Raw genomic sequence first — 27,708 nt, 5'->3', positions numbered from 1 at the left:
ATGAACACCTGCAAGTACAATGGCGGAGTGGTGAGACCACTAGTGGGCAGCCTGGCGTCCTCGTCGCGCCGCAACCTCGCGGAGCTCGACTCAGAGACCCAGCCCTTGCAGACGTTGCACAGCTCTGGACTGGAGGTGGTGGTGTCCAAGGGCAACGGCGGCGAAGACCCCAGTAAGGCATCCAACGAGAGCTTGGTCAGGGAGGGCAGCGGGCGTGGCGGAGTCAGGGCGCCGCAGAAGAAGAACAGGGACATTGGCTACAGGCTCGGCCACCGGAGGGCGCTGTTTGAGAAGCGGAAGCGACTCAGCGACTACGCACTCATCTTTGGGATGTTTGGGATTGTTGTCATGGTGACAGAGACGGAACTGTCATGGGGGGTTTACACTAAGGTAGGTTGTGCATGTGTGTGATGCATGAGTGGGAGCTTTGTGTGTTGTCACTGCTATTGTTAATTTATGATTTGTGTGGGATTGGCAGCTGTCACATTCATGAAACGTGATTATTAGCCCAGACACTGACATACATTATCTAACAAAGGTGATAGAAATAGTGCACAACTACAAATTAAAAAGAGTGTCACGTGATCTATGACATTTTAGTTTTCAGTCATTTCTTAAATAAAAGGCCTGGTTTTGTAGTTGTTTTTCCTAAATATCCACTTTCTCCTTGGCATCAGAATGGAGTTTCGCCAAAGAATTGGTTCCACTCCCAGTGCCATTGTGGCTGTCTGTCATTCCCTGTGATACCAACATTTGAAATCACTAGCTCGCAGTAGCAGAGGGAGATGGAGAGGAGGATAGCAGAGGAAATGGAATGAAGAGAGATAGATTTATGGAGATTTAGGCAGAGCTAGAGAGATGCAGAGATGAAGAGAAAGGTCAATAGGAATAAAAGATGGGAATGACGTTCCAGTTGCCTAACAGCATCTTTTAGCAGATAAGCATGGAGACATTAGCACACGTTTGGACATGTGCTCTTAAACCAGACCATCAGCAGGGCAGCTTGGTGTCAGGGCCATGGTGACCAGGTCAACACCCCTAGACATTTTGTTGTCCCTCTGTATCAGCCAATCACATCTGCTGTTTTAATTTATATAGTCTTAGTGCACTTAAACCAGCTTCTACAATATTCATTAGGATGTTTGCTTGGGAGCTGACATTGCTGTGCCCTGCAGTATATGATTAGTCACAGTTGCTAACTTTGCTTGTTCTGCGACTAGTTGCTCACTTTGCCTGCTCTCCAGCTAGTTGCTAACTTTGTTTGTTCTCGGCTAGTTGCTAACTTCGCCTGTTCCCTGGCTAGTTGCTAACTTTGCTTGTTCTCCAGCTAGTTGCTCACTTTGCCTTTTCGCTGGCTACTTGCTAACTTTGCCTGTTCCCTGGCTAGTTGCTCACTTTGCCTGTTCTCCAGCTAGTTGCTCATTTTGCTTGGTCTCAGGCTAGTTGCTCACTTTGCTTGTTTCCCCGGCTAGTTGCTCACTTTGCTTGTTCTCCAGCTAGTTGCTAAATGGACCTATTCACCTGCTATCACTCACTTGGTTCTGGTTCGGCAGTGTACAGGGTGTCATGCCATTGTTCTGACGGCCCATTACTTCAAGACCCCAATAATACAAACATATTGATGTCCAATGACGTCATTCTAAATGAATAATTAACCATGTGTTTGTTGAAAGGAGAATGTGTATTTTTGGAGCAATGGGCCTTCAGAACAATTGCCGTTTGTTTTCGGGAGCACGGGCTCTCAAACAAATGGGCTTTTGGTACAATGGTACATTTTTCTGATTATTGGGGACTTGGAATAATAGCCCGTTGGATCAATGGGCTATCCCTGTACAGTGAGTTTATTAGAGCTTGTCACTAAAAACAACTATGTGGCTATAAATGATGTTGATGAAAGCGAAAGAATGAACCAAACTAAAGTTGCAGGCTGTATAACCAAAACAAAAGAGTTGAAAGATGATAAAACACATATTTGGGTGATGATTGTCAAAGCTTATTATTGCAAATATTTAACATTAATATATTTAACATCTTATTATTGCAAGTATTTAACATTGTTGCAGGTTATGGTATAAAGCACAGCAGAACATTTTGCATGTATTTACCACCTTCCAAGCAGCCATTGGTTTTCATTTATATTTGACTATGTCCTGAAATGGATTAGCAGAGTTTAAACATGTCTGTGATAGGTAATAGTTTAAGGCTGTTCAAAAGAACAGGTTCTAACAACATCTGGGACAAGTTGTTTTGTAGTACAGATGTAGTCTCTCCTACAAAAAAGCCTATACAACGGATAATATGTGAAAAAAACTGGTTCCTTTGCCTCTTCTTGGTGCTCAAATAGCAAGATTCCAACGTGCACGGAGAAAAACAACCCATCAGAGCCGAGGAGTCTAAAACTTAGCTTCAAAAAGGCATCCAAAGTTTGAGATTCATTTATGATATATACTTGTTGCATGTCAGCTGACACATGTTTGGCATTTAAAAGCCTTTGGTATGCTTTAACTTATCAGCATTAGCTGCATTTGTAGTTATTGTTCCAGAACGTACAAAACCACTGGAATGTTCCTGTTGTAAGGGATGGATTTAACTTTTCGGAGTTGTGTCTGATGTATTTGACTTTGTAAATGTGTGTGTGTGTGTGTGTGTGTGTGTGTGTGTGTGTGTGTGTGTGTGTGTGTGTGTGTGTGTGTGTGTGTGTGTGTGTGTATAATGAAGTTGGCGGGGTAATTTATAGGATGGTTTATGGGTTTTTAAGAAAGTAATAGGTTGGTCTGTGACTGTTACTGTGGGGTTTAGTTCATTCATGCTGACCTAAGCTTGAATTTAAATTACCTTTCATATCTGAGTGGCACAGCACCTCCCCCTTCCACATCAGACAAGTAGCATGTGCTGGGGATGGTCCATTTTCCATCTTATTTCACATTGCATAGCAGGCACTTGAGGCTCAGCGAAGGTTTTCTGAGCCCTGAAGGAGGGAAACACGTTAAGAGGCAGTGAGCACTGGGACTGAAAAATCCTTGAACCTCTGGTAGGTGGATTAATTGGTTTACTTAATGTTATTTCACCAGGGACTTCTCAAAACAATTTCAGACATTAGAACGTCTTGAGAACTTGTCGTCGACCTGAGGGGCAAAGCAATCTAGTTGATAGCTTAAAATACATTCTGTAATATAGACCAGCGAAGGACAGACTAATATTGAACAGCTCTCACTGTCATCACACTGACAATTACAAACGATATTTCCACTTGTTGTTCTTGTCATTTGTTTCTGTAGTTATTATAATAAACACCCTACGGTCATTAGCCTGCTGCAGCGTGCATTTTTATACCATGGCTGTTAAATTGATTTATCAAATGGCATTTTACCAACATGGGGGAGGGGCTGAGGGGTGGGGGGGGGACTTGTGTTGTACAGGTTGTAATTTCCTAGATCTATGGTTCCTGTGTACACACACATGCACTCAAATACAACACTGTAGCGCTGGCATCCAGCTGGCCTATTTATCATCAGCAGCACTCACTGTGGTGGCCCCCCTGCTAATGCTAGCCTTGCCTCTTCTGCGCCTACCATTAAGTGGAAAGTCCCCCTGTTAGTGCTGGGCTTTGATTAATTGGTAGTTTAGATGGTGGAGAACAGCTTGTATAGATAATATCAGGCTGCACCTACACCTGCAGCTGCATTGTATAGCAACATCCTGACTGCGCTGTTTGTGTGCAAAACCCCATTATCTGGTTGTCTCCCTTTCTCAGACGTTTAGGCTAATAAGTACTGTGTGTGTGTGTGTGTGTGTGTGTGTGTGTGTGTGTGTGTATGTGTGTTTGTGTGTGTGTGTGACAGAGACTAGAACAGTATGTACTTTTTGTGGGCATACTTTTGCATATGCATGTGTTTACATTTGGATATTTATGCTATTCGTTTAACATTAGAAGCATTTCTTTTCAATGTAAAACTTCCAGATTTAAATTTATGAGTAAGAATAAATACACTCGGCCGTTGCGTGGATCTATTTTGCTCAATTACCTCATTTCACCATGTTGCTGAGCAGTAACATACAAGGTTTATGTATTGTCATTGTACAACAGGGTTGCGCAACAAAATGAAATTTGTAGTCCCATTATACTACATAAGAAAAACACTGGTAGACGGGTACCAATGATGTTCTGGGCACTTTTAATCGCCTAATACTGAGCCCCCCTGTCCTGGGTTGTGCACAACTCAGTCAGGGTGCTTTCTATTGCTCCTCCTAAAAGTTAAGAAGGCTCAGGAATTTTTGCCAGATTAAGTTTCCTTAAGAAATACAACTAGGATAGAGTTGTGTGATACCTATGACAGGTTGTTTTTTCAAGTGTTTCCGAAAACTTAAAACTGTTCACTGGCTCCACCTCAGCTCCGTTGATGTAGACAGAAATCATTAGTTGAATAATGACTGTGCCATATTTTGAGGCTAAATATACACATGAATTCAAGGAACAATTTATCTTGTTATTCCTTTAAGATGTGCTTGTATATATGTTAATTGTGTTCAATTACAATGTTAATTCTAATATATTTTCCCTGTTTTTCTTTCTCTCACCATAGGAATCTTCATACTCATTTGCACTGAAATGCCTTATCAGCCTTTCCACTGTTATATTGCTTGGTCTTATAATAATGTACCATGCCCGGGAAATCCAGGTGAGTTTAACACATACAAAATAATGTTGTTTTATTCATTATACCAGCAGCTTTTGGGAACAGTGTAATAATGATGATAATGGGGATTTATCATTTGACTATTGGGCCGAGATAAAAACAATTTAAATATTGCTTTTATTGAGCTAAACGGTTATTGCTATGAACAATTAATTTATGCTCACAATAATATATACATTCATGATATACATGTATTATATTATAACGTATGCTACACACAAGAGGACTGTACACAGATGCATCATGTTTGTTTGACACGGTTAATACATAGCACATCTTTTTAAGAAATTAAACATATAACATTATTATTAAGTTCTCTTAATGTAACCCAAAAACAATGCAATGAATCTGTTGTCCAAACCTCTGATATTATCCAGGGTTTTCTTTGCAGCCTTTTTATTGCATCTGGGTATATGTTATTTTTGTTGTTGCTTGATGAATCTGCATCAGACTTAGAGTTAAATTAAATATTAATATCTTGGTTTCCACTTTTTCATGACAACAGCATTACACCAAATGCAAAAATGTTCCCTTCATTTTATGCACATTTGAATCTAATTGAGCATGACTATCAGATCTTGACTAGAATTTAAAATATAATATCTGGGTTTGATTTAGCGTGGTTGTAATGATTAACAATTTGAAGGTGTGGGGTTCAATAGAATTGAAAGTTTGAGATTTCAAGATAATTTTAAAGCAAGTCCTTGGTGTATGTCTGTTTCTCTATAGCTGTTTATGGTCGACAATGGTGCGGACGATTGGAGGATAGCCATGACGTATGAGCGGATATTCTTCATCGTGCTGGAGCTGCTGGTGTGTGCCATCCATCCCATCCCGGGCCAGTACGTCTTCACTTGGACGGCACGGCTGGCCTTTACCTACACGCCGTCGGTGGCCGATGCTGACGTGGACATCATCCTTTCCATCCCCATGTTCCTGAGACTCTACCTGATAGGCAGGGTCATGTTACTCCACAGCAAGCTGTTCACGGACGCTTCATCTCGCAGCATTGGCGCCCTCAACAAGATCAACTTCAACACACGCTTTGTCATGAAGACCCTCATGACCATCTGTCCAGGAACTGTTCTGCTGGTGTTCAGTATATCCTCCTGGATCATTGCTGCATGGACTGTGCGCGTCTGTGAGAGGTAAACACAGGGTTGTGAATAATGGATGTTGCTGGGAAAAGATTGAAAACAAAATGGCTGATGCACATTCTTGTGGATTACTAGACAGCTTTCTTCCTTCACTCCCTTGTTACCTTGTTTTTAGTTACGCAACTGCACTGGTCCAAGGAGTTGAGATGGAATCAGGATAGGTTACACATACATGCTGTTAATTTGTACAGGAAGCCATGTACTGTACTACTGCTGTAAAACACCCTGACATACGTTCATTAGCTCAGCAATCTCTCCACGACTCTCCACTTTTATTGCTATTTTAGATGGCTTGTCCATAATTCATGAGTCTAATTGTTTGTTTGCTGAATGGCTTGTTTTGGTAATGGAGAGCAGCCCCCAGGATCCCCTTACCCGTTTTCTCCCCAAAACTGAGCATCGGGCTTCGTCTCAAGGGGGCAGCAACGATTCTCACAGAAAATGAAAGAGGCAGGAAAAATCGAAAAGCTCTTTTTCCCTTTCTCGTTTTTCATTTGCATAGGGAAATGAGACGTTAATGCCAGCTTTGATGTTTCAAAGTCATTTGTGCATAGTTGGAGTGGAAGGGGGACTTGAGTAGGGTGGGTGGAGAGTGGAAGATCTGTAGCAGCAGTTCTTGTCAGACCCAATATAAACCTGTACATGTTCTGCAGTATTAAAGTCAAGCATCAGCTCTGGTGAAGGCGTTCAGCCAGGCCCTGACTACGGATGCTCAGTGTCCTCCTGCAGCTCACCTAACCTGCTATTACTAAGTACCTCCCCTACCTTCCTCTACCTCTCTTCTTAACTACGTCCCAACCCCGTGTTGACATCTGTCAGTAACCCCCCACACCCCCTCCTCGCACGCCCCTTTTCGGACCCTCAGCTGTTGGTTGGTGGGTTTTAACCTCAAAGGTTGAATCATCAGTGAAAGAAGCAGCTGACCTTTGACACTAGCTCCTCCGGAACACAACTAACTAACTCACCTCAACTTAGTGTTGGAACACGGTCTAGTTTGTATACTATTAGTGATGTCTCTTTACAGTCCAGATCAGCAGGTTACTATAAATTAGAATTTGGGAATTTCATGGCTTTTGCTATCTCTCTTTCTTATTCACAGCCTAGTAGTTCGATATTTTGGAGGAAACGCTACTTTCTTACCGAGAATTACTACTCTTGTGTTTGTATAGCAAACATGTAGCTGGAACCAGCAACCGCTTAGCTTACCTTTATCACAAAGACATGAAATTCATCCCAGCCCAGAAATAGTTTGGTACCTAGCCCACTTTAAAAATTGTTGTTTTTATACTATTGTTTATACAACAATTAAAAAGTGATAATTGGTTAGTTTGAGATGGTTTTGGACAGAGCCAGGTTTGCAGTTTCGAGGCTTTAAGCTAAGGTTACTTGATCTAGCTATATATTGAGCTATGGTACAGGCATGAGAGTGGTATTGATCTACTCATTGAGAGTCTCGGCAAGAAAGCAAATGTATTTGACAAAATGTTGAATTATTCCTTTAAATAGAATGACTGTCTTGGCAAAACATTGATATTATTGTAAGTATTGGGTCTTTAGTATCTCATTATCAAAGACAGAAGTTCCAAATGAATTATACCAGAAAAAACTACGAGAACAGATATCTGACACTGCAAATCCCTAATCCTACAAAGTGCTGGGTTCAATTTGGAAATCGGGATTTAAATTAATGGTTCGATGAGAAGCACAGAATCTCTAACGGAGTTTTGGTTTTCTCACACACGTTCTGAGACACACTTTCCATGAGCAGTGCATGCCGTTGGTCCTTTGGTTTCAGAATAACATGTGAGTTCAGATGGGTGGATCTGTGTGCTCCTAAGTGCAATCATGCACATGTAAGTGTGTGTGAGTGCATGTGTGTGTGTGTTTGTATAATGTTTTGTTGTACTTTCTATTTCCCCACTATGCTGCTCCATAGGGATACCATGTGAGTCCTCGTTCTCTAGCCGTGGAAAAAACCCCAACAACTTATCATTTTGCACCGAGCTGGCGCCACTGCTGCCCTGAGTGGGGTTGGAGGGTGGGGTGGTCGTGTGGAGCAGGGTCAGCCAGTCTAAAACAACTAATCGATGATCCTTTCCAAACTCAGTATGGCAAAAGAGGATAGGCAGGCCCTCTAGTTGGCATGAAAGTGGCACCATCCTTCTGCTAAGAAAACCGGCTTTTAGTGGCTGTAGGAGCACAGCAGAGACCAACGGTGTAAGCAGCACTTTGAAGCAAGCGTCTCTTTGCTAACTATTGTGTGTTAGGCTGGTAGGGGCTGGAGGAGAAGGAGGAGGAGAAGGAGGAGGAGGAGGAGGAGGAGGAGGAGGAGGAGGAGGAGGAGGAGGAGGACATTTGTGCTAAAATAGAGCAGCTCCTTCAAGTCACCTTCATGAATCTGCCAGAGGGCAATTTGTCTTTTCTCTTTTTTTCTCTCTCCCTGTCTTTATGCAATTGTTATAGATCCATATTGCACAAAAAATATTTTTAGCAGCAACTCCAAAGATTTGTCGAGGAGCAAAAGCCTTTCTGTTCTTTGTGTTCACACATTACCATCCCATTATGTGACTCCCTTCACACAATTAATTGAACAGTGCTATAATGGTTTTCCACAGACTCTTGTTGCTTCTCCCCCAAAGATTTTGTTCAAGAGGGGAAGACAGTTTGTCTCCTGTAGCCAAAAGAAGGTCTGATTATGCAAATAGAGGACAAATGTCAAGTCGTTTTGAGTGCTAGCTAATGCCATTTTGTTCTGGGGTGTGTCCTACTATCTAGCACTATAAAGCTTGATTTTGAGCGCCAACTATATATGAGTAATGTTATGTAGTTCAAAGCTCGGCAGGTAAATGAGAACATTGTTTCCATTGTTTGACAGTTAAATGTATTCACTCTGGAAGAAGGAGTGTGTTCTGTGCTGAATGTCGTCATCTCCCTTCGCGCCCCCTCCTCTGGTAAATATCAAAACAGCACACACATTTTCATGTTTATTTATCCATCCCATCATTCCAGGTAACTAAATAAATAAAATGAGTGGGGAAAAAAAAAGAGGCGCTTGTTTCCCAAAGTGCTGTGTGTGACTTATCTGTTAAACGCGCCGTTAAACTGTCACATTGACCACGCTCCTGAGCCAATCAAAGAGCAGTACGGTGTGGGATTGGACGAGCACGGAGTCTACCTGGAAAATGCCTAGATGGGGCGAATGAAAGACACACAACCAGGGGGACAGAGATGGGTGGAGTTGGGAGGGACGCTAATGTTACAGTAGAATGGATTCAATGCTGGTCACTAGACCGATTTCTGTTCTTTCTTGATACAGCCTATCTTCAGAGCTAACCTACCTCAACTAAGCTCCTTAACTAAGATCCTTTTGGCTTCTCCCTCATAATCATAAGGCCCTCTCCCTCTCTCTCTTACTCCTGACTGATCCTTTGCAGATCTCCTACTGTACCCATCTAACGTGGCATGCTTTGCAGTTTTTCCTCATCTCTCCTCACTACTGGGGCCCCGTCCCTTTGCCTTCCCTTATCCATAACAAGCAGGCCTAATACGGCCGGAACTTAGTTACACACTCGCATGCTTTGCCTGCCTCCCTGGTCTCTCGCTCCTTTTTCTCTTTAACTGTTATCTAATTCTTTTCCGCTCCTGTTCTAACTCTGTTATCTGAAACAAAACGCTCTATTTCGAGGTGATGTGAGACTGCTGTTTCTCACCTCGCTTGCTCGGGTGAGGACCCGTAGACAAGCTCTCAGAAAATTTAGTTGACTTTCCCTCAGAGCGCAGCACCGGATTATCAGGCTTGAGTTACCAGTCAGCTACACCTACACCAAGGTCTGACATGTGTCATTGCTTGGATTTAGACAGCAGCAGCCAAGAACAGACCGATTGTCTAACCAGAGAAACACACACCGATGCAACTTAAACTTTCTCACACCAACCACAGGTTCACATCAAATATTCAGCTAGTTTTGACAACTTTCCAGTTTCCAGGCTGTAACATGCAACCAATGCTGTTTCTATTACCGTAGTTTGTATTTAGATTAAAATTTAGAATGCCACAAAGTGGGTTGCAACAAAAATGACCTTTACCTCCTGGCTGATGATGACAACTTTGAAATGTATGCAATATTTCAAAGCATTTATGTTCACAATTGATGGCAAATATCTGTCAGACATTGAAGAACACGCTGAGACTTCAAATCAACTCTATGTGTACCTAAAAGTGGGCCCCAAGGATCACAAAGTAAAATGTGTACAGTTTGCTATGCATTTTTAATCTACAGTAATATACACCTTTGCCTTAAACTGAATCATTCACAAGATTATCTTAAAAACGAACATCCCTTCCACAAAGTCAGATGAATGTTATGCAAATTGCTGCAACCTCAAGGACAGGTGGATTCTCTATGGTTTGATGACTTGATCTGATCATTTGTTTTTAAACTATGCACGCTCTGAAGGCATAGTATTGATTGCAGCCTATGGCAAAGTCATATACAGAGCCCGCAAAGCATGTTTGCATAACAGAGAATGTGGAAGTTTTAATCACCAGCGATATGATCTGCGATGGAGATCAAACCAGCGCGGTTCTTTGTTCAGAGACATGTGGTAGTATCTTAAAGTAGAAGGTTCCTTACGATGTTTTTATTTACACTGTTAAACTGCAGGACTCGTGTTTCTGCTCACTTGTGAGTGAGTACTGCATCCCCTCAAACTTGTAGAAGTACCTCGACTAAAATATATTATTAATAGATTTGATGTTAGAGCTACAATAAAGCTTTTATAAGGGATGTAAGAAAAGAATAAATGCTAGTCTTAGTAGACCTAAAAAGGATTGGTCCAAACGAATTATTTGCAAATTACATTTTTGCAAATTACACTATTGCAAATATATTCTCACATCTTTTTCAGGCAATGGTAGTACAAATATTTCATATTTAGTTGTTACCTTCTTAAACATTGTTCTGATATTATTAAAATAGTGGTGTAATGTATTTTTCTTTGCCAACAAAATGTGTACAATTAAAATAGATTGATTCAAAACAGATATCAAACAGTTGATATAGAATCAGGGCTGACTAAATCCGTTTATCATTCATCTCGACTTTTAGACGTGTTCTGTCAGATTTAGAATGAGTTTCTGTTTAGTGTTTCCATGTGTCTCACGAAGTAACAAAGGAGAAGAAAACTGCTAGAAATTAAATCCCTACTGAATATGAAGACTTAAAACCTAAAAACCATGGAAACTCAGGCATTCTGTGGGGCACCTGAATAGGATCAAATGAACCTAATGCCCATGTGTTTTGCGGCAACAAATGCGGGTCCTCTGCCCACTTTACTTGGTATGTGATGAAGACCCTTGAGCATATCATATCTAGGAGAAAAATGTTTTTTTTTAAGACTAAATGGGGATTTTTGTGACCTTGTTTACGGGGACTCACTGTTGAGTTGTTTGCATGTGTCTCCCACCTAATTCAATGAAACTTCTGTAATGGGACGCTCGCTATCTGATAACCCCAGAGACATAACCATCCTCCAGCCCTGAAATTTAAGAGATAAAGAGCTTCGTGAACGGAGCTTCCTGTCCAGTGGAATTATAGATTAAGAGGGACAGAAAAGGCCTGACTTTGTGAAGTGCTCAGCTGAGATATGAAAGTTTGTAAAGGTATAGTGCCACAAGACTGTTTCAAGGATTTATGGTCGCTGACGCCTTTTACTTTATTTGTAATAGTTTGACATTCAGGAAATCTCATTATTAATTTCAGTGTAGAGCACTCTTTGGAAGTTTTCATCCAGCGTCTTTAAAATGGATGAGAATCACAAATACACCCACTTGATTATTTCTGGCAAAGGAGACCTGGAGGCTACAAAATCTGCAAGTCAGCTAATGCAAGCAGGTCTTTACTTTTTGATTCACAGTTTAGTTGCTTGGCAGCAATACATTATTTATAATTATTAAAGTGCAATCCTATTGGTGCAACACAATTATGTAATTCCCTGCTACAGATATAATGCATTAAGTTGCTCTTAATCAAGAGGTTGGGTCTCTCTTGGTTTATATTTATATTATTTGGCTAAAGTAAAATGACAATACACCTTGTGAGACCACCTCTCCATGTTTGATTATCATGTTTGAAAATTGAAATCAGGCACAAAGCCAGCAGATAAAGTTGGCCGCAGATAATACGCTCTTTCCCCATGCATATATGTTTTCAAATGAAGCGGAAGTAAAACGTGTAACTCAATTAGAGTACAATAAAACCTTTCCTTAGTTGATCTTGTTCAGTGTCCACACATGCTGTATAGAACCAGGGAACAAGGATGAGTGTAAATGTAGGGTGATTCAAGGGGGTATGATAAATACACCTTTTTTTTCCAAGCTGCCATCAGCATTTTGTAACTTTCCAAACAGTGCCATATGTGCTTATACTTACAAAAAGTCATACTTGCTTTGTCAGGCGGTTCTCTGACACAGTTGTTCCTTTTAGCTAAATGCTAAAGTTAGCATGCAATGACAATGTTAACATGCTGATGTTAAGCTGCCCTGTATTGTGCCCTGACACATTGTTCTATTGGCTTATTATATTTGATGTGTTCTTGTTTATACTTATATACATTATAAAATGCACATATCAAATTGTTACAGTCCACTTGGAGTGTGCGGATGCTGCTTGCTTAGCTCATTGGCAAGCCTTTTTTTTTTATTAGGTCATCATCATCTCTTTGAATTTAATCTGTAACTAACACACTCCCTGAGGTGCAACCCAATGTATTTGTCCCCAAGTTATCGCAGCACTCAAATTCATTTATATCAACAAGTTGAGTTTTTTGTTGAAAAGAGTTAGTTTTTGTTTATATGAATCCAAAATGCAGGAAGGAAAGGGGAAGTTCTGTTATTGTACGAAGGCGATAGCGGCAGATGGTTAGCTTTTGAATGTGGAGGAAGTCATTAGCTTTACTGTGACAGCTGCCCAGCATAGGAAAGAAGAAACAGAGGCGAGGTTGTGGTTCTTCTCAAGGAAGTTTGAAACATAGATGTAGAATCAGGTTTTGCATGTATTAGTTGATATTAAAAGTGTATTTCCTCCTAACAGATATGTATTTTAGGGACACAAAACACAGGAGTGTTCAAACAGCTCTCTTCTGTTGTTCTTGTATTGAAGTATCGTGTTCTGCCGGTTTCACAGAAGAATGTATGTGAGGTGATTCCCTCCAAAACATGTGTGTGTGTGTGTGTGTGTGTGTGTGTGTGTGTGTGTGTGTGTGTGTGTGTGTGTGTGTGTGTGTGTGTGTGTGTGTGTGTGTGTGTGTTGGCACAGGTACAGTCAGGGCCATAAGTATTTTGACTGTGACACAACTGTTCTAAATGTTGCCGCTTTACATAATTCCAAATGATTTGAACAGAAACAGTCAATATTTGTTTGAGTTGGTTACAGACATTTTTACACAGTCATCCCCATTTTCAGAGGGTCAGAAGTAATTGGACAATTGTTTGCCAGATGGTTTGATTGCCAGATGTGGCCTGTTCCCTCGTTATTCCATGAAAAATTAAGCAGATAAAAAGCAGATAAAAAGGTCTGGAGTTAGTTTGGTAGCTGATCCAGGGAACATTCAGCATGCAGACCAAATAGGTGTCAATGCAAGTGAAGGAAGCCATTATTAGGCTGAAAAAACTAAACAAACATTAGGATTGGCCAAATCAACAGTTTGGTACATTCTTAAACAGAAGGAATTTACTGGCAAGCTCACCAACATCAAAAGGCCCGGAAGACCACGGAAGATATGTAAAGTAGAATTATTTCTTAGTGAAGAAAACCCCTTTATAACATAAATACTGAGGCTAAGAGTACTCTGGAGGAGGTAGGTGCGTTTTTGTCAAAGTCTACAATCAAGAGATGCCTTCATGAATCTGAGTACTGAAGGTTTATAAGAGGTCGCAAACCACTGGGAAATTTAGACTTCACCAGAAAGCAACGGCTCCTGATCCGAAGCAAACCACATCATCTGGTTAACATGGTGGACGTGGTGCTATGGCATGGGCTTGTATGGCTGCCAATGGCACAGGGTCACTGGTGTTCATTGATGATGTCACGGCTGATAGAAGTAGCAGGATGAGTTTTCAGGTGTTTAGGGCGATACTATCTACTCAGATTCAGCCAAATGTTTCAAAAGTGATTGGACGGCAATTCACAGTACAGATGGATAATGACCCAAAACATACTGTGAAAACAGCCCAAGAGCTTCTCAAGGCAAGGAAATGGAATACTCTTCAATGACTAAGTCAGTCAACTGATCTCAACCCAAGTGAGCATGCTTTTCACTTACTTAAGATAAAACTGAAGGCAGACAGATCCACAAATAGGCAACTGCAGTAAAGTTCTGCAAAGCATCTCAAGGGAGGAAACTAATTTAGTGTTGTATATGGGCGTTATGCTGCGTTCACACCAATTGTGTTGCGACTTATTTGCACGTGTATTTTACATGCAAAGTCAATGCACAGACGCGAATGATGCGAATTTATGCCGGGCGGCGCAAATGATGCGAATAACGCGGCGGGAATGGCACGTTGCGAGTTGAAATATTTCTACTCGGGCGAAAAATTTGCGTGACGTAAGCCAAACAGCGTTGATAAGCTCCACCCGTCATCACAGCCGTCCTGTCGTTGCTGAATCAAACTGCTGCTGGTCCGCCTGAAGTAGCGCTGGTAGCGGCCGTCATTCAGATGCAGTTGTGGGTCTACGGATAATATTATGAACCCTGACATGAGGGCGTTTGATGTTCCGACGTTTGTGGAATTTCCACAACAAGTATAAAGTAGATCTAGTGGTTATTTCCATCGTGGATGGGGGAAATGGTAACTGTTTTTACGGAGATAAACCACGCCCCATTTCCTGCGCGAATAAAGCGAATGAAGCAAATGAACCACATAAAGTCGAGTGAGTAAACTCACACGAGTAAAGCATTGCCAATATTCGCAATGCGTTTGGGGTGAACGCAGCATTAGACTTCAGGCAACCAAGTACTAAAACGTATCATTAGATTCACAACTATAGTTTGTCCAATTTCATCCGAGCCTCTGAAAATTGGGATGATGTGTAAAAATGTAATTCCAAAACTGATAATGTAGTGTTTTTGTTATATCCATTGAATGAATGCTGAAAGTCTACACTTCACTGACTGCTTCAGTTCAAATCATTTGGAGTTGCAGAAAGAGGCAAATATTTATTATGTATCATGAGCTTATCTACGAAACAAAGTGACTGGGAATCTTTCATTAGTCCGCATAAACAGAAAACATCACAGTGTTGATACATTAGTGATAAGTTGAAGAGATGGACGAGGAAGGTGGTTGTCACCTGTTCCTATTGGTGACTTGTTTGGTTGCAGATGGAGCCATAGAGATTATTTGTCATATGTTGTGTGAATCGTGCTGTACTCCCTCCTCTAACCCCCCACAGACGCATAGCTTTACAGCTCATTTGGATGTACAGAATTATTGTGTACAATACAGAAGTGGATAAAAACATATTTGAGCAATTGATTTCGGGATAATGCTTTCGCTGCAGAGTGTCTGTCAGGGAGAATTTAACAGTGGGGGATATACCTGTTGTCCTGGAATAGGTTGAAAGTGGTGCCAGCTCTTCTCCATGCTATTCCAAAACTTGACACAGTATATTGAGAGCCTTAAAATGCTATTGATTAGCTCCCCATTCAGCCTCTGTCTCTATTCCCATATTGCGTAGAGAATTATTGAAATATGTGTGTTGAAAATATATTTCCTTAATTAGAACAATTGATAATAAAACAGGAAGCATTCTCTAAATGATTTTATTGTAAAAGAAAAGAAAAGAAGATGCCTCCTGCATTTCTGTCAAAGCATATCTATGGAGGTATATTTACCACAGCAGGCTACTGTAATAATACATCTCAAAGGTGCAGCATATTTCTGCCTGGTGTGAAGACACGACTCACTCCCTACTCACCTTAATGACAAGATGAATGGAATTAACCTACTAGTCACTTGTAATTACAATGTTTTGCCAGCTGATCAAGTTTAGCCCCCTGGCAGCTATCAAAGGGCAGCTGGTGAAGTGTTGGGATGCAGGTAAAAGAGACAGGGGTGTCAAATTCAATGAGCTTCTCCCTTTGTTACTCATCCAATCCTACCCCGATGTTTACAAATGAAAGCCTGTCCACGAAGACGTACAGTTCCCTTCCACCTGGTGATACTGAAGTATTTATCAGAGGTGGTTTCAGCTCTAAATGGATCTCAGGTTTTCCATTGCTCCCCCGCTCTCAATATACTGGTTTTGAAGCATGCAGGATGCAGACATCTTTTTTATTCCTGCATGGTATTGCACAGACTGCTTCTCTGCATGTCATCTAAGAAGCTTGAAACCCACTGACTGCACACTTTTTTGTCATTCTGAGGGAAAAAATAAAAGTTCTCCTAGTTACTTTGCCCATGAATACACATTTGTGAGAGTGGGAGTTTTAAGAACTTGCAGAATATTTGATGACAATGAACTGTCTTGGAGGAGCGAGCATTTGCCTTTGCTTGGAAAGAAAAACTTAAGACATTCTGTACCATTAATTGATTAATTGATTAATTAATTACTGTTCCATTAATTAAAGGTGATTGTTGGGGACATTTTTAGTTCACATGCTTGGCCACCACTGGATAGCTCAAAGTCTTCAGGGATTCATGATTGGCCCAGAGAGAATCCCCCTGAGAAAAGCTTTAACAAAATCCAAAGAAATAAGACTCCATTGATGTTGTCTTGTCAGAAGGATGTTGGCGAGATGTTGTCTCATAGTGTTTAATGAATTTTTGATTTTAACTCCAAAATTAAATCTAATCTGATCTCCTCCCAGACAGCCCATTGGGAATAATTAAACAAGTTGAATGAGGGAGGGTGGATAAGGCAGATTTGGCAGTGATGGACTTTTGTCTTGCTGCAAAAGGTATGGGAATGTCATCATCAATCCAGCTTTGTACAGTGTGTGTGTGTTTTTATATCTCTGCATATGCACTGTGGGCCTTTGGACTGACAATTCAAGCATAGCTGTCAGCTATTTTCAGCAATGTTTGAAGGGATGATTTGCATTGCCAAACCTTTTTCCGGGGGGCAGCGTAAACTCTATGGTGGAAGATTTGCAGCAAACCGTGACCAATAAGCCAATTGTTAGTTTGATTTATTGCAGCAGTGTGTGCATTTTTGGATGCTCGGTCATTACATTGGTTGTCATATTCAAATCAAGTTTGACCTGCGGTGCTCTTTATCCAGTCACTTAAAGCGACACGACCCCTCTTTTTGTCATTTGAAACATGTGAAAGGTGAAGGTTGGAATTTCTATGCAAATGTCTGACAAGAGTAAGTGGTTTGCCCCTTCTTATCGTTCTTCTCACCAAATATTTTCATATTGGCACTGAACATAAAGAATGTTCAGTGATGTTGCCAAAATCATTCAATCAATTATTTTTTTTTTTTAAAAAGTACACTATGTACTTTTTTTCTGCCTGCATTCCTACCCATTAAACATGTTTCTCCATTACACTGTCTCAGGTAGAAATTACCCAAAGCCAAAGAAGAATTTGACTTATAGTGTTTTTTTTTTTTTTTTACTCAGAATGAACTTTTTTTATATGCTGTGCTAAACTGGCTTTACAAAACAGGTGTAACACCTTGCACCATTATTTTTTCCCTCCTCCTCCTCCTCGATCTTCACCACCTCCACCTCCTCCACCCACCACTGCTGTTCTGTTCACACAGCACTACGTCATTCTCCAGCATGCTCACGTTCAAGAGACTTTGTGCGGTTTTACTCACTGTGTATATCCCATTTCTGCTTCTCTTCATCACTTCAGGTATCACGACAAACAGGAAGTGACGAGTAACTTCCTGGGAGCCATGTGGCTCATCTCAATCACCTTCCTCTCCATCGGCTATGGGGACATGGTACCACACACATACTGTGGGAAAGGCGTGTGTCTGCTTACAGGGATCATGGTGGGTTTCTTAGTTCTTCACTCAGATAAACACATACCACTCTCACAGGACAACTGCAACGGTTATGAAACTAAACCTCAGTTCTCGCTGCCAGCTACATTCTGACCATGACTGAACCTACTGCAAACAGAACCGCAGCTTTGAGATAACTTTACACATAATTCTACTCGGGTAACTTTTATAGAGTTGATATAAGTTGCAATTTGTGATCGATAATAAAAAATAAAAAAATGAATTGTCAACTATATTGTCATTGTGAAAAGACATTTCATGAATTTAAGCTGCTATGTCTCGTTTATTTTCTCTTTTTGTGTAATCATTATTAATGTAGTAAAGTAGCATTTGAAAGCTCACAAACACAATGTTGCTGTGTTTGTTTGACCATGTCTTTGTGCAAAAGGGAGCTGGTTGCACTGCACTGGTGGTTGCAGTTGTAGCCAGGAAGCTGGAGCTGACCAAGGCTGAGAAACATGTCCACAACTTCATGATGGACACACAACTCTGCAAACGAGTGAGTCGCAGTATACCAATGTGTTTAGTTACTTTGTGTTTTACAACAGGGTGCTGAATTGTTTGGGGGCTTTGTTACCTTTTAAAACAGAAATGACTGACCCCTTATAACAGGTGGATATGTGTGATTTTCCTTTTTCTTCAGGCTGTGTAAATTGTATAGTCTTTAGAGGCTGAACGCTGCATTACGCACATAGGTTTGCAGCCTTGCACTTCCTTAAGGCGGATATCTCATGCGTAATGAGATATCCGCCTTAAGTTAAAACGCCACTGTTTAGGGCATCCTGGGGGTACATGAAGGCACTCCAGGGGGTACGTGAGATTTTTTTTAAATATATTTAAAATTAGCATTCATTTAAAAATCCTTTACAAATAGGTAATTAATACATATTCAATAAAATATAAGTGTAAGTTCATAAACGGAATTGTATATATTCTATATTAAATCAGACACCGATGGCACAGCGCTGTGTATTACATCTTTTTTTCAACCAAAAATGCTTTGCAATTGAATGCCCCTGTTGGATATTTGATCTAGCGCCGCCGCTACTCTTTAAGAAGCTACTGTACATCTCATGTCTTTCTCAACCTTGCTTCACAGGTAAAGAACACAGCTGCCAATGTACTCAGGGAAACATGGCTCATCTACAAACACACTAAGTTGGTCAAGAAGATAGATCACGCCAAGGTGCGGAAACACCAGCGCAAGTTTCTCCAAGCCATTCACCAGTAAGTCCTGCACTGCTTTTGTTTTGTGTTACCTGATGTGTAGAAAAAGGTGTGTTGTTCACCCCAAACCCTGAGGGAATCAAACTATAATATGTTATTTAAAAAAATATAGTATTTAAGATGTTTAATCCATGTGATTTCATTTAATGTTATTTGTGGTACATGATATTTAAGATGTATCAATAGTTGCATTGCTAATAAATGTGTCTGTAGCTGAGAATATTTATAGAGTTTGATACAATGTTCAAGAGTACCATTTCCTATGATTGCTATGCTCACACACATGTAAACACTCTCACACACACACACACACACACACACACACACACACACACACACACACACACACACACACACACACACTGCAATTTAGTGTAACGACCTCCCTGTTCCCCTCCCCGTCTCCCTCTCCCTCCGACCCCCTTTACCCTGTGCTTACAGTGAGAAGTGTAATGGTTTCACTCGTTTCGTGAATGTTGTGGGGTTAAAACTCTGTACTGTGTTCTGTCTTTGTTTTGCTCTATCACTGCAGAGCTCAGAAGTAAGTTGAGTCTTCTATGTATCCTCCTCCTACTGTTTCCTCAACATCCTCCTCCTCTCTCTATGTCTGCGTTTGACATGCATGAAAAAAGCGTTTGTTACCAAAAAAATAAATAAAAAATGCTGGATGCTGAATTGTTTTTATTTATTATTTTCTTTACTTCAATGTTCCATTTACTTCCCTCTCCCTCCCATCTCCCCTTTTGAATGGAATGAAACGAAAAAAATAACATCAACATTTTGCCACCGGTGTCACTAGTGGAAGGTTGTCTGGAGAGAACGTGTGAAAGAAAAAAAACATCATGCACAGAATGAGCTTGAAGCTTTGTTGGTCTGGTCAGAGGGTCATAATCATCTGATGTACTGTATAATGGTGCCCATGATTAATATAGCTGGAGGCTATATTAACCTGCATCAAAAGAACTCATCCTACACTCCTGATGGTTTTGTGATGACATGAAATCACACACACACACACACACACACACACACACACACACACACACACACACACACACACACACACACACACACACACACACACACACACACACACACACTGTAATGTAATATAATGTAATTTTAATGAGGTCTAAATGTTTGATGTTATAATATTGATTTCTGCTTTGTTTTATCCTTATTTGAGATCAAATGTGAAAGCTTGCATGTGACAGCACAAAAAGACGAGACACAACACAGGTTGTGGTTTTGAAGAATAAATTGTACTCACAATGCGTTTCACTAATAAGTAGTTTTAGCTTTTAGCCCCTATTCTTCGACAGCCATAAGGAATAACAAACATAGGGGCTGAAATGGCTTCCCACAAAGATAGAGCCGTAAGTGAGCAGTCTCACACTGCTCTAATATACTGATTTGCACATGAATAAATGCCCTTGAATGTCATCCTGTCTCATAATTTGCAGAACAGGGAAATTCTTCCTCTCACACATCCAAATGATGGCTGTGTGATGCCACCGCTAACAATGACACATTATTTGCATCAGCGTTAACAGTTCTTACGAGGCCCTAATGTATTTGATTATAGATAAAGAGACACAATGTTGAAGGGATCACAAAACATGTCCGATGTATCATTGCACAAGTTATTTGAAGTGTCGGTTCACACTTTATAATAACTACACGCTATTTAGCAGTAAACACTTAAATTATCATTTATAAAGCAGTGTTCCAACATGAACACTCATTAGTATGCAATTCATAAAAACAGTTAAGTAAAAAATGTTTTATTCTTGATTAATAAGCTTGACTATTAAGCATTTCATGATTGGGTTTTCATACTTTATAAATTATGGATTCACTGAAGTGAAAACAATCTGCTTTACAAAGCATTTATAAGCAGTACCTCAAAGCTAACCCAAGTCTCAGTTATCTTCTCAACAGAAAAGGGAAATAGACACAACACAAAGTGATAAAGATGCCTGTCAGTGGCGCGAGTGTTCAGTATGTTTCATCGTTTGCTGGCACTTACATATTATTCATAATAATGAATAATAATATTCATACTTTATAAATCCATCATTTATAAAGTATGAAAACCCAATCATGAAATGTATAATAGCCATGCTTATCAATCAAGAAACATTTATAACTGTGTTTATGAATTGCATAATAATTAGTTACTAATGAGTGTTCATTTTGGAACAATGCTTTATAAATGATGAATTAAGTGTTTACTCATGCTTTACTAATGCTAAATAGCGTGTAATTATTATAAAGTGCTACCGAAATGCCTATGTTGACGTATGTTCAGCTGTGCCATTAGACAGTTTATTTTTGACAAGCTTCATCTTTTATCTGTGGCATCCACACACACAAACAAACACACACAAACACACACACACACACACACACACACACACTGAAAGACTCACGTTTCATTGTGCACAAGTCCCTCACAGTCACCGCACGCTTACTGAATGATCAGTGTGTTTATATATCAAGTCTTACCACTGAGCTGTGTGTAGCACTGACAAAGGGCATGTCATCGTTTTCTTTTTTGATGTCTTACTTTTGGGTGGAAAGAAATGGGAATGTTTTGATTTCAAACATGTATATGGAGGTTTTCTTGTATGGAAGCATATTGCATTCTTGCTGGAAAAAAGCATCATGTTTTGTCATAGTAATAATACATTTTTGGATTAGATTGAGAATTGTTTTCCTCTTTTTGAGAAACAAATTATTTTCGGGTTGGAACAAGATGATCTCTCATTATTCAGACTGTAGAAAATAAATATAAATAAATAAACAAAAGAGTGCTACTTAAAGCACTGCACTATTATATGAAAAAAAAACATATTGTTATAACAACAGAAAAATTCAGATAAAACATGATAAACACTGTCTTCATTTCTTTCTTTTTTTCTAAATGAGCGTAGTATGCTTCTGCAATTTTGCATGTTTTGGTTGGCATTGCATTGACAAAGACCAGGAATGCTTGTGTGATACATATATATTTCTATATACAGTATATGTATACATAGAGATATGTAAAGTACATATATTTATGACGCATGCAGGTAGTCCTCTCTTTTAAATGTCTTCAGTGAGAGAGCAAGGCTGATAAAAATGTGTTGTTCCTCCTCCTCCTTTCTTCCCTATTGGCCTTCTCTGTCCCTTCAACACCCCCAAATGACCCGTCTCTCTATGCCCCACTCCTGCAAACATCCCTCTATTCCCTTGTTCCCTCTTCCACTCTTCTTCTCCTTTGTCCACCTCCTCCTCCTCTCCTTTTCCTGCTCCCATCTCCCTGGGCCTCCACTAGACTGCGCAGTGTGAAGATGGAGCAGAGGAAACTCAATGATCAGGCCAACACCTTGGTGGACCTAGCAAAGGTAATTCTCCCATCTGATGTGACTTTAAAATGGCTAGAATCAATATTTAGGTGATCACATGACTACTTGTTTGTGAAAAAGGCTTTGATTAATCAACCAAACGTCTTACTGTTCAATGTAGATCAACTGCCTCATTTGTGTGTGCCTTTGAGCTCTGAAATCACGAGAGACAACAATGGAAACCAGCAGCTATCCTTGAGTTCTGCTGTATTCTTTCACTGTTAGTGTGTTGATATTAAACTAAAAACAAATCAAACTCAAGACGGACTGAATCCCTGTTCCCACTAACATCTTCTGGCAGTGTAAGAGTTTGAGTAACCTGAGCCTAACGCACACCGTAAACAGTGTCTGGCTGTAAGAAGGTGAATGCAGCTATGCCTCGGTAGCTTCTGTCCTGCTGTATAGACATCAGCTGACCCAACAGAGCAGAGCAGAGAGGGGGTTCAAAGGGAGGTGCATGACTGCAGCCTCATTTGATGTGGGTGGCATTTGCACTCCAGTGTGTATTTTAAAAGGTTCTGAGGCCAACTCCTTTAATGTGTGTTTACTTGCCCTTACACTGCTCGATGGTCAGATCCATCTGTGTACACCCTACAGTAGATCAACGGCTCAATGTCTCTTGGTTAAGCTCTATGGTGAAGTAAACCCTTTTATTTCTGGGTTATACCATTGGATTTCTGAGGAGTACTAATGTCTGAAAAAGGCCTTAATAATATAGTTTGTAAGTGCTGCTGGTGACCATTAAATAGTATGTCACGTGGCATTACATTTGTCATAATAAATAAAGGAATATATACTGTACATTTTATTCTATATTTTCTAACCTATACAATTCCCATAGTTTGAATAGATGAATTACATGCTGATTCAACATACACTAACACTGGACATATTGCATCCATTGTGGAACAATAAGTGCCTAAATTATGCAGACACGTTTCATTATATGAATGAGTTGTGTAAAGCATATACATAATGCATTAAAGACCTTCTCAGGCTATAAATGGATTGGAGAAGCTGGTTGTGAAACGGTGGAAGATAAAATCAATGCTGACTTGCTGGAACTATACAGCTTATTTTCACACTGCTTCCTGTCATTTTGTCCTTCTCTTTAGACTGAGCAAGTTGGAATCAGACTGTAATTTCTGACATGAAAGTTTATTTTCTCTGGCAATGTATACATACTGCACCTCCTATACAATTAATTTGTTGCATCTCTCCTTGTCATATTATGTTGTAAAACAGATTTTTATCTTGTGTCTCACTCCTTTGTCTGGCCCTCCTCCTCTTCCTTCGTTGTCCTCCTGTTCTTGCACCTCCCCAAACACATTTACTTTCTCTCCTTCATTAGACCCAGAATGTGATGTATGACCTGGTGTCAGAGCTGCAGGAGCGCAGTGAGGAGCTGGACAAGCGCATCGGAACATTGGAGGACAAGCTGGACTCGGTGACGGGCAGCCTGCAGGCGCTGCCCTGCCTCATCTCCCAAGCCATAACCCAGCAGCAGCAGGAATTCCTGGACGGCTTCGTTCACCGCTTCCGGCCCGCCTCACTAGCCTCAGAGCGCTCTGAACGCTCTGAGCGATCCTGGACTTCCACCGCCCGTAGGCGGCGCTCTCCCTCCACAGCACCACACACCTCCTCTGATAGCGGATAACCTTGACGAACCCACTGCAATCACCTTCGAGTCCCACCTTTCCCAAACCAACTCGTCACCTTATTTTGTCCTATCCAAAGTCCAAAGCCGTCCCTGTAACCACTGGCGAGTCCATGTCTGGACTAATAATGAATCCACATCTTGACCCCGGATCTGATCCATGCCTCTATTCTCTCCCCTGTCATCAAATCCCAAAACCAATTCCTCTGTGACTGAACCTCTCAGCACAGCACATGACAGGATCAGAGCTACTCCAAAACAACAAAGAAAAGCAAACAAAGACTTAAATCAAGAAAACACAAATGCATCCAAAAAAAGAAAAACTGAAGAAAAAAAATTGAATGACTGAAAAACCGAGATAAAGTAGAGATATGGTTTATGTTTTAGCCATTGTATGGCTGTTCAAGTTAGCTTTTTTGTAAAAGCCCTTGTATAGTTAAAAAATTACTGAGTTCAGGGTCGCTGGGGTGAGAGCTGGCTATCACACCGGAGAGTCCTTAACCACGAGGGGGGAAGTTGGTCTGTGGAGCCTCGGCTCACCTGCTGGTCCTCTGAGGCCATGGAGGACATCCTTCCACCCATCTGTCTGTCTACCCGTTTGTCTGGTGAGGAGAGCGAGACAAACCACTGGATTTCCCTTCCAAAAGACTAGTGTCACGGATTCTTTCCCATAGGTTAGGGTGAAAGCTTTAGACGAGGCTACAAAAGCTCTGACTTGAGGTCAGTGTTTGAAAATGCACTTAAGGGGAAGGAGGAACTGTCACACAAAAGAAGAGCAAAGGGGATGCATATGGCATTACTACTGGGTAGGAAACATTTACACAGTTGCCAACTTCAAGGTTTAAGCCTCCTTGTTCTTACTAAGGGAAAATGAGAGGGACTATCTTTTTTAGTTACATATTGACATGTGATTTTTCAGTGCCTGAATGTATAAATAGTAGAGGGTTATTTAATTACTAATTTCAGAGCTTTTTTACAATGTTAACAGTCTGAATACAGCATTGCATTCCTTTTTCAGATACATTCCTCTCCAAAAATTTTAAGAAAATGTCTTAATGTAATGCATAACATTGCCTCCATTACACAGCAAATCTAAATGTTTTGAAACATTTTATTTCTTCTATTTCTACTAACACCATCAGAAATGAAAAAATTCAGAGATTAAGCAAAAGTGAGGCCAACTAAGAGAATATTTGTGTGTGTTTGTCAGAGAACGAGTTCACTTTTAGCTCAATACTGCATACAACTATTGAAATATGTAGGTCGAGTATACCTTTCTTGCCACCACTAATTAGAGCTTCCTGTGGTCTTCAGATAATGGCATGGCTTGAGGTCTGCTGGTAAACACGGCCACACTGGCACACATCACTGGTCAAACGGAGAAGCCAACCCTGCCCTTTGCATGGTTCTGTGCAAAAATGACAATGGAACACAATTCCTCAGATGGCTTGATGGTTTTACATGATTAAATGTTTTTTTCTTTTATTACATTTATTTTTGTTTGATTGTTTACTTTTTTTCTTTTATTTATTTAAAATTTTTATTCGGATACCTAGGGTTTTTATAGTTGCAGAACCTAGAGAGTTGCAGTAATGTGATTCTTCAATGCATTCCCTGTTTAAAATGAGGTGAAGAAAAATCCCATACGAAAAAGTGCTTTGATGAATGGGTTCCAAATTTAAAAGGAATAGTTTTGGGAAATACAGTTCTTAATTTTAGCCGAGTGTTAGATGAGAAGATTGATGGTAAATATGAAGCTACTGCTAGCAGCTGATTAGCTTAGCCTAACATAAAGACTGGAAACACGGGGAACACTTTGCTTAGCTACTTAAAAAACACATTCAACCTTGTTTATATAATAGAAATAAAAAACCTGAAATGTAAATAGTGCAGTCACTTCCTGGAGTCTCCTATTTGCCTGCAACCTCATGTTGCCAACACAACTCCAGGAAATAGGCCTTCCAGAAAACCACAACCTTTTTGTACAGATTAGACACATTTAACTTGTGAGCTTTGTTGCTTGCAAGTGGATTTTGTTACCTTTGTACGGAGCCAGGCTAGATGTTTTCATACTGTTTGCTGTCTTTATGTTAAACTAAGCCGCTGCTCGCACTAGTTTCATATATTTACGGAGAGTGGTATCAGTTGTCTCATCTTACTCTGAGCAAGAAAGTAATAAGCATATTTCCCAAAATATCAAACTATTCCGTTAATATTGCAGTATATGGCCTCTGTGTTGTCTCTAGAAAAGACATTGAAACACATTCACTTTGTTAGAGGAGACATTAGAAAATGTTGCTCATAAATCTCAAAAGCATGTCATTTGAAGCATCCAAGAGTAGTGTGTTCTGAAATATTTAGGATCTTTAAAGTAATTTCTTTCCAAAGGCAGATCAGGAAGTCAGCAGGTTAAAGGGCTAGCATGCTGTCCAAAAGTAGTTTGAATGGTAGATAATCTGAGTCCCAAAAGGATGTGAGTGCTAAAAGTAATTTTTATGGCCCCTTAATCTAACCGACAAATAGGATCATTATTATTTGATGCATCTTAATTATTTCCACGCTGCTTTGGGTTGAATCTGGGCAAAGTCTAACCCCTGTGAGACAGTGAGCGAGATCACTCTCCCACAGGCTCTGGACTGACCAGAGAGCACTTCATTTAAGAACATATTCAGTTTGCTATGAGAGGAACTTAATCAAGCATGAGTATTAGCTTTTTTCTTTCAACTTGAGTTGATGAAGCATGACTCTTTACAGCCCCCACCTCCAGCCACTTCTCGTACAGTGCTACACCCTTCCAGTATGAAGGGATCTATCATGCCATTACAGTCTCCGTTTCAATCAGTGTCCTCCAATGAGTCAGGACGGCTAATGGACGACTATCTGCTTGATTACGGCCTTACCTGCCTTTTCGGATCTAAGGTTTGCATCTCTTCATTACATTCAGCCTCACATTTGTCATCTGTCATTAAGAACATCAGTCCCCCACATGCAAAGAGGCTTCCCAAATTGCCTGCAGCAAAGACCTTTGAGTGGTTTGAATGAAAAAACGAACAAATTGACAGGAAGAAGCAGGGGAACTGCCAGCTGATGTTCCATGTTGCACTCAGTGTGTAATATTCAGTTACACAAGAAAAGATCACAGATGCTGAAGTGTCCTCCCCAGAGAGATGTGAAGGTGCTGGTGTTAAGGACTTCATCCTTCACCAGGCAACAGGAGTTAGGCGAGACGAGAAAAACGAGCTGAGAGCAATAGCTAATTTACTGACACGTTCGTTTTGGCCCAGAGGGGAGGGGGGGGGGGTTGAACAGCAAGAGTGGGTGTCCTGTAAATATGACCTCATTGTAGATGTCGCCAAGTAAACAGGACAAATGGTGAACCGCGGGGGTTAAAGTAGCTGGGTGCAATGCACAGCATGTTGCAAGGGTAGTAGAAAAACAACATTGAGAACGGGTATAAAGGATTTGAAATTCTGTCAAATTAAAGATTATTTTTTATTAATTTCACACTTTTTTCTGCTGATGGAGGTATAATCAGGTTCTGTTGTTTTTGTATCCTGT

The 27,708-nt window shown here is 40.4% G+C and overlaps 1 protein-coding gene across 1 annotated transcript; it reads left to right on the top strand.

Annotated features, from left to right (window-relative positions):
* On the top strand, nucleotides 1–24,150 carry kcnn1a (potassium intermediate/small conductance calcium-activated channel, subfamily N, member 1a; the record flags this gene model as incomplete). The annotated part of the gene is made up of 8 exons (XM_079227734.1): nucleotides 1–390; nucleotides 4,587–4,679; nucleotides 5,427–5,845; nucleotides 17,721–17,862; nucleotides 18,263–18,373; nucleotides 18,974–19,101; nucleotides 22,424–22,493; nucleotides 23,845–24,150. The coding sequence occupies 8 exons, from the start codon at nucleotides 1–3 to the stop codon at nucleotides 24,148–24,150; spliced, it is 1,659 nt and encodes a 552-aa protein (XP_079083860.1).
* Nucleotides 24,151–27,708: the final 3,558 nt, after the last annotated feature.

Source organism: Taurulus bubalis (assembly GCF_910589615.1).
Source record: "Taurulus bubalis genome assembly, chromosome: 1".
Taxonomy (NCBI): Eukaryota; Metazoa; Chordata; class Actinopteri; order Perciformes; family Cottidae; genus Taurulus; species Taurulus bubalis.
This window is presented reverse-complemented; position numbering and strand designations above follow the sequence as displayed.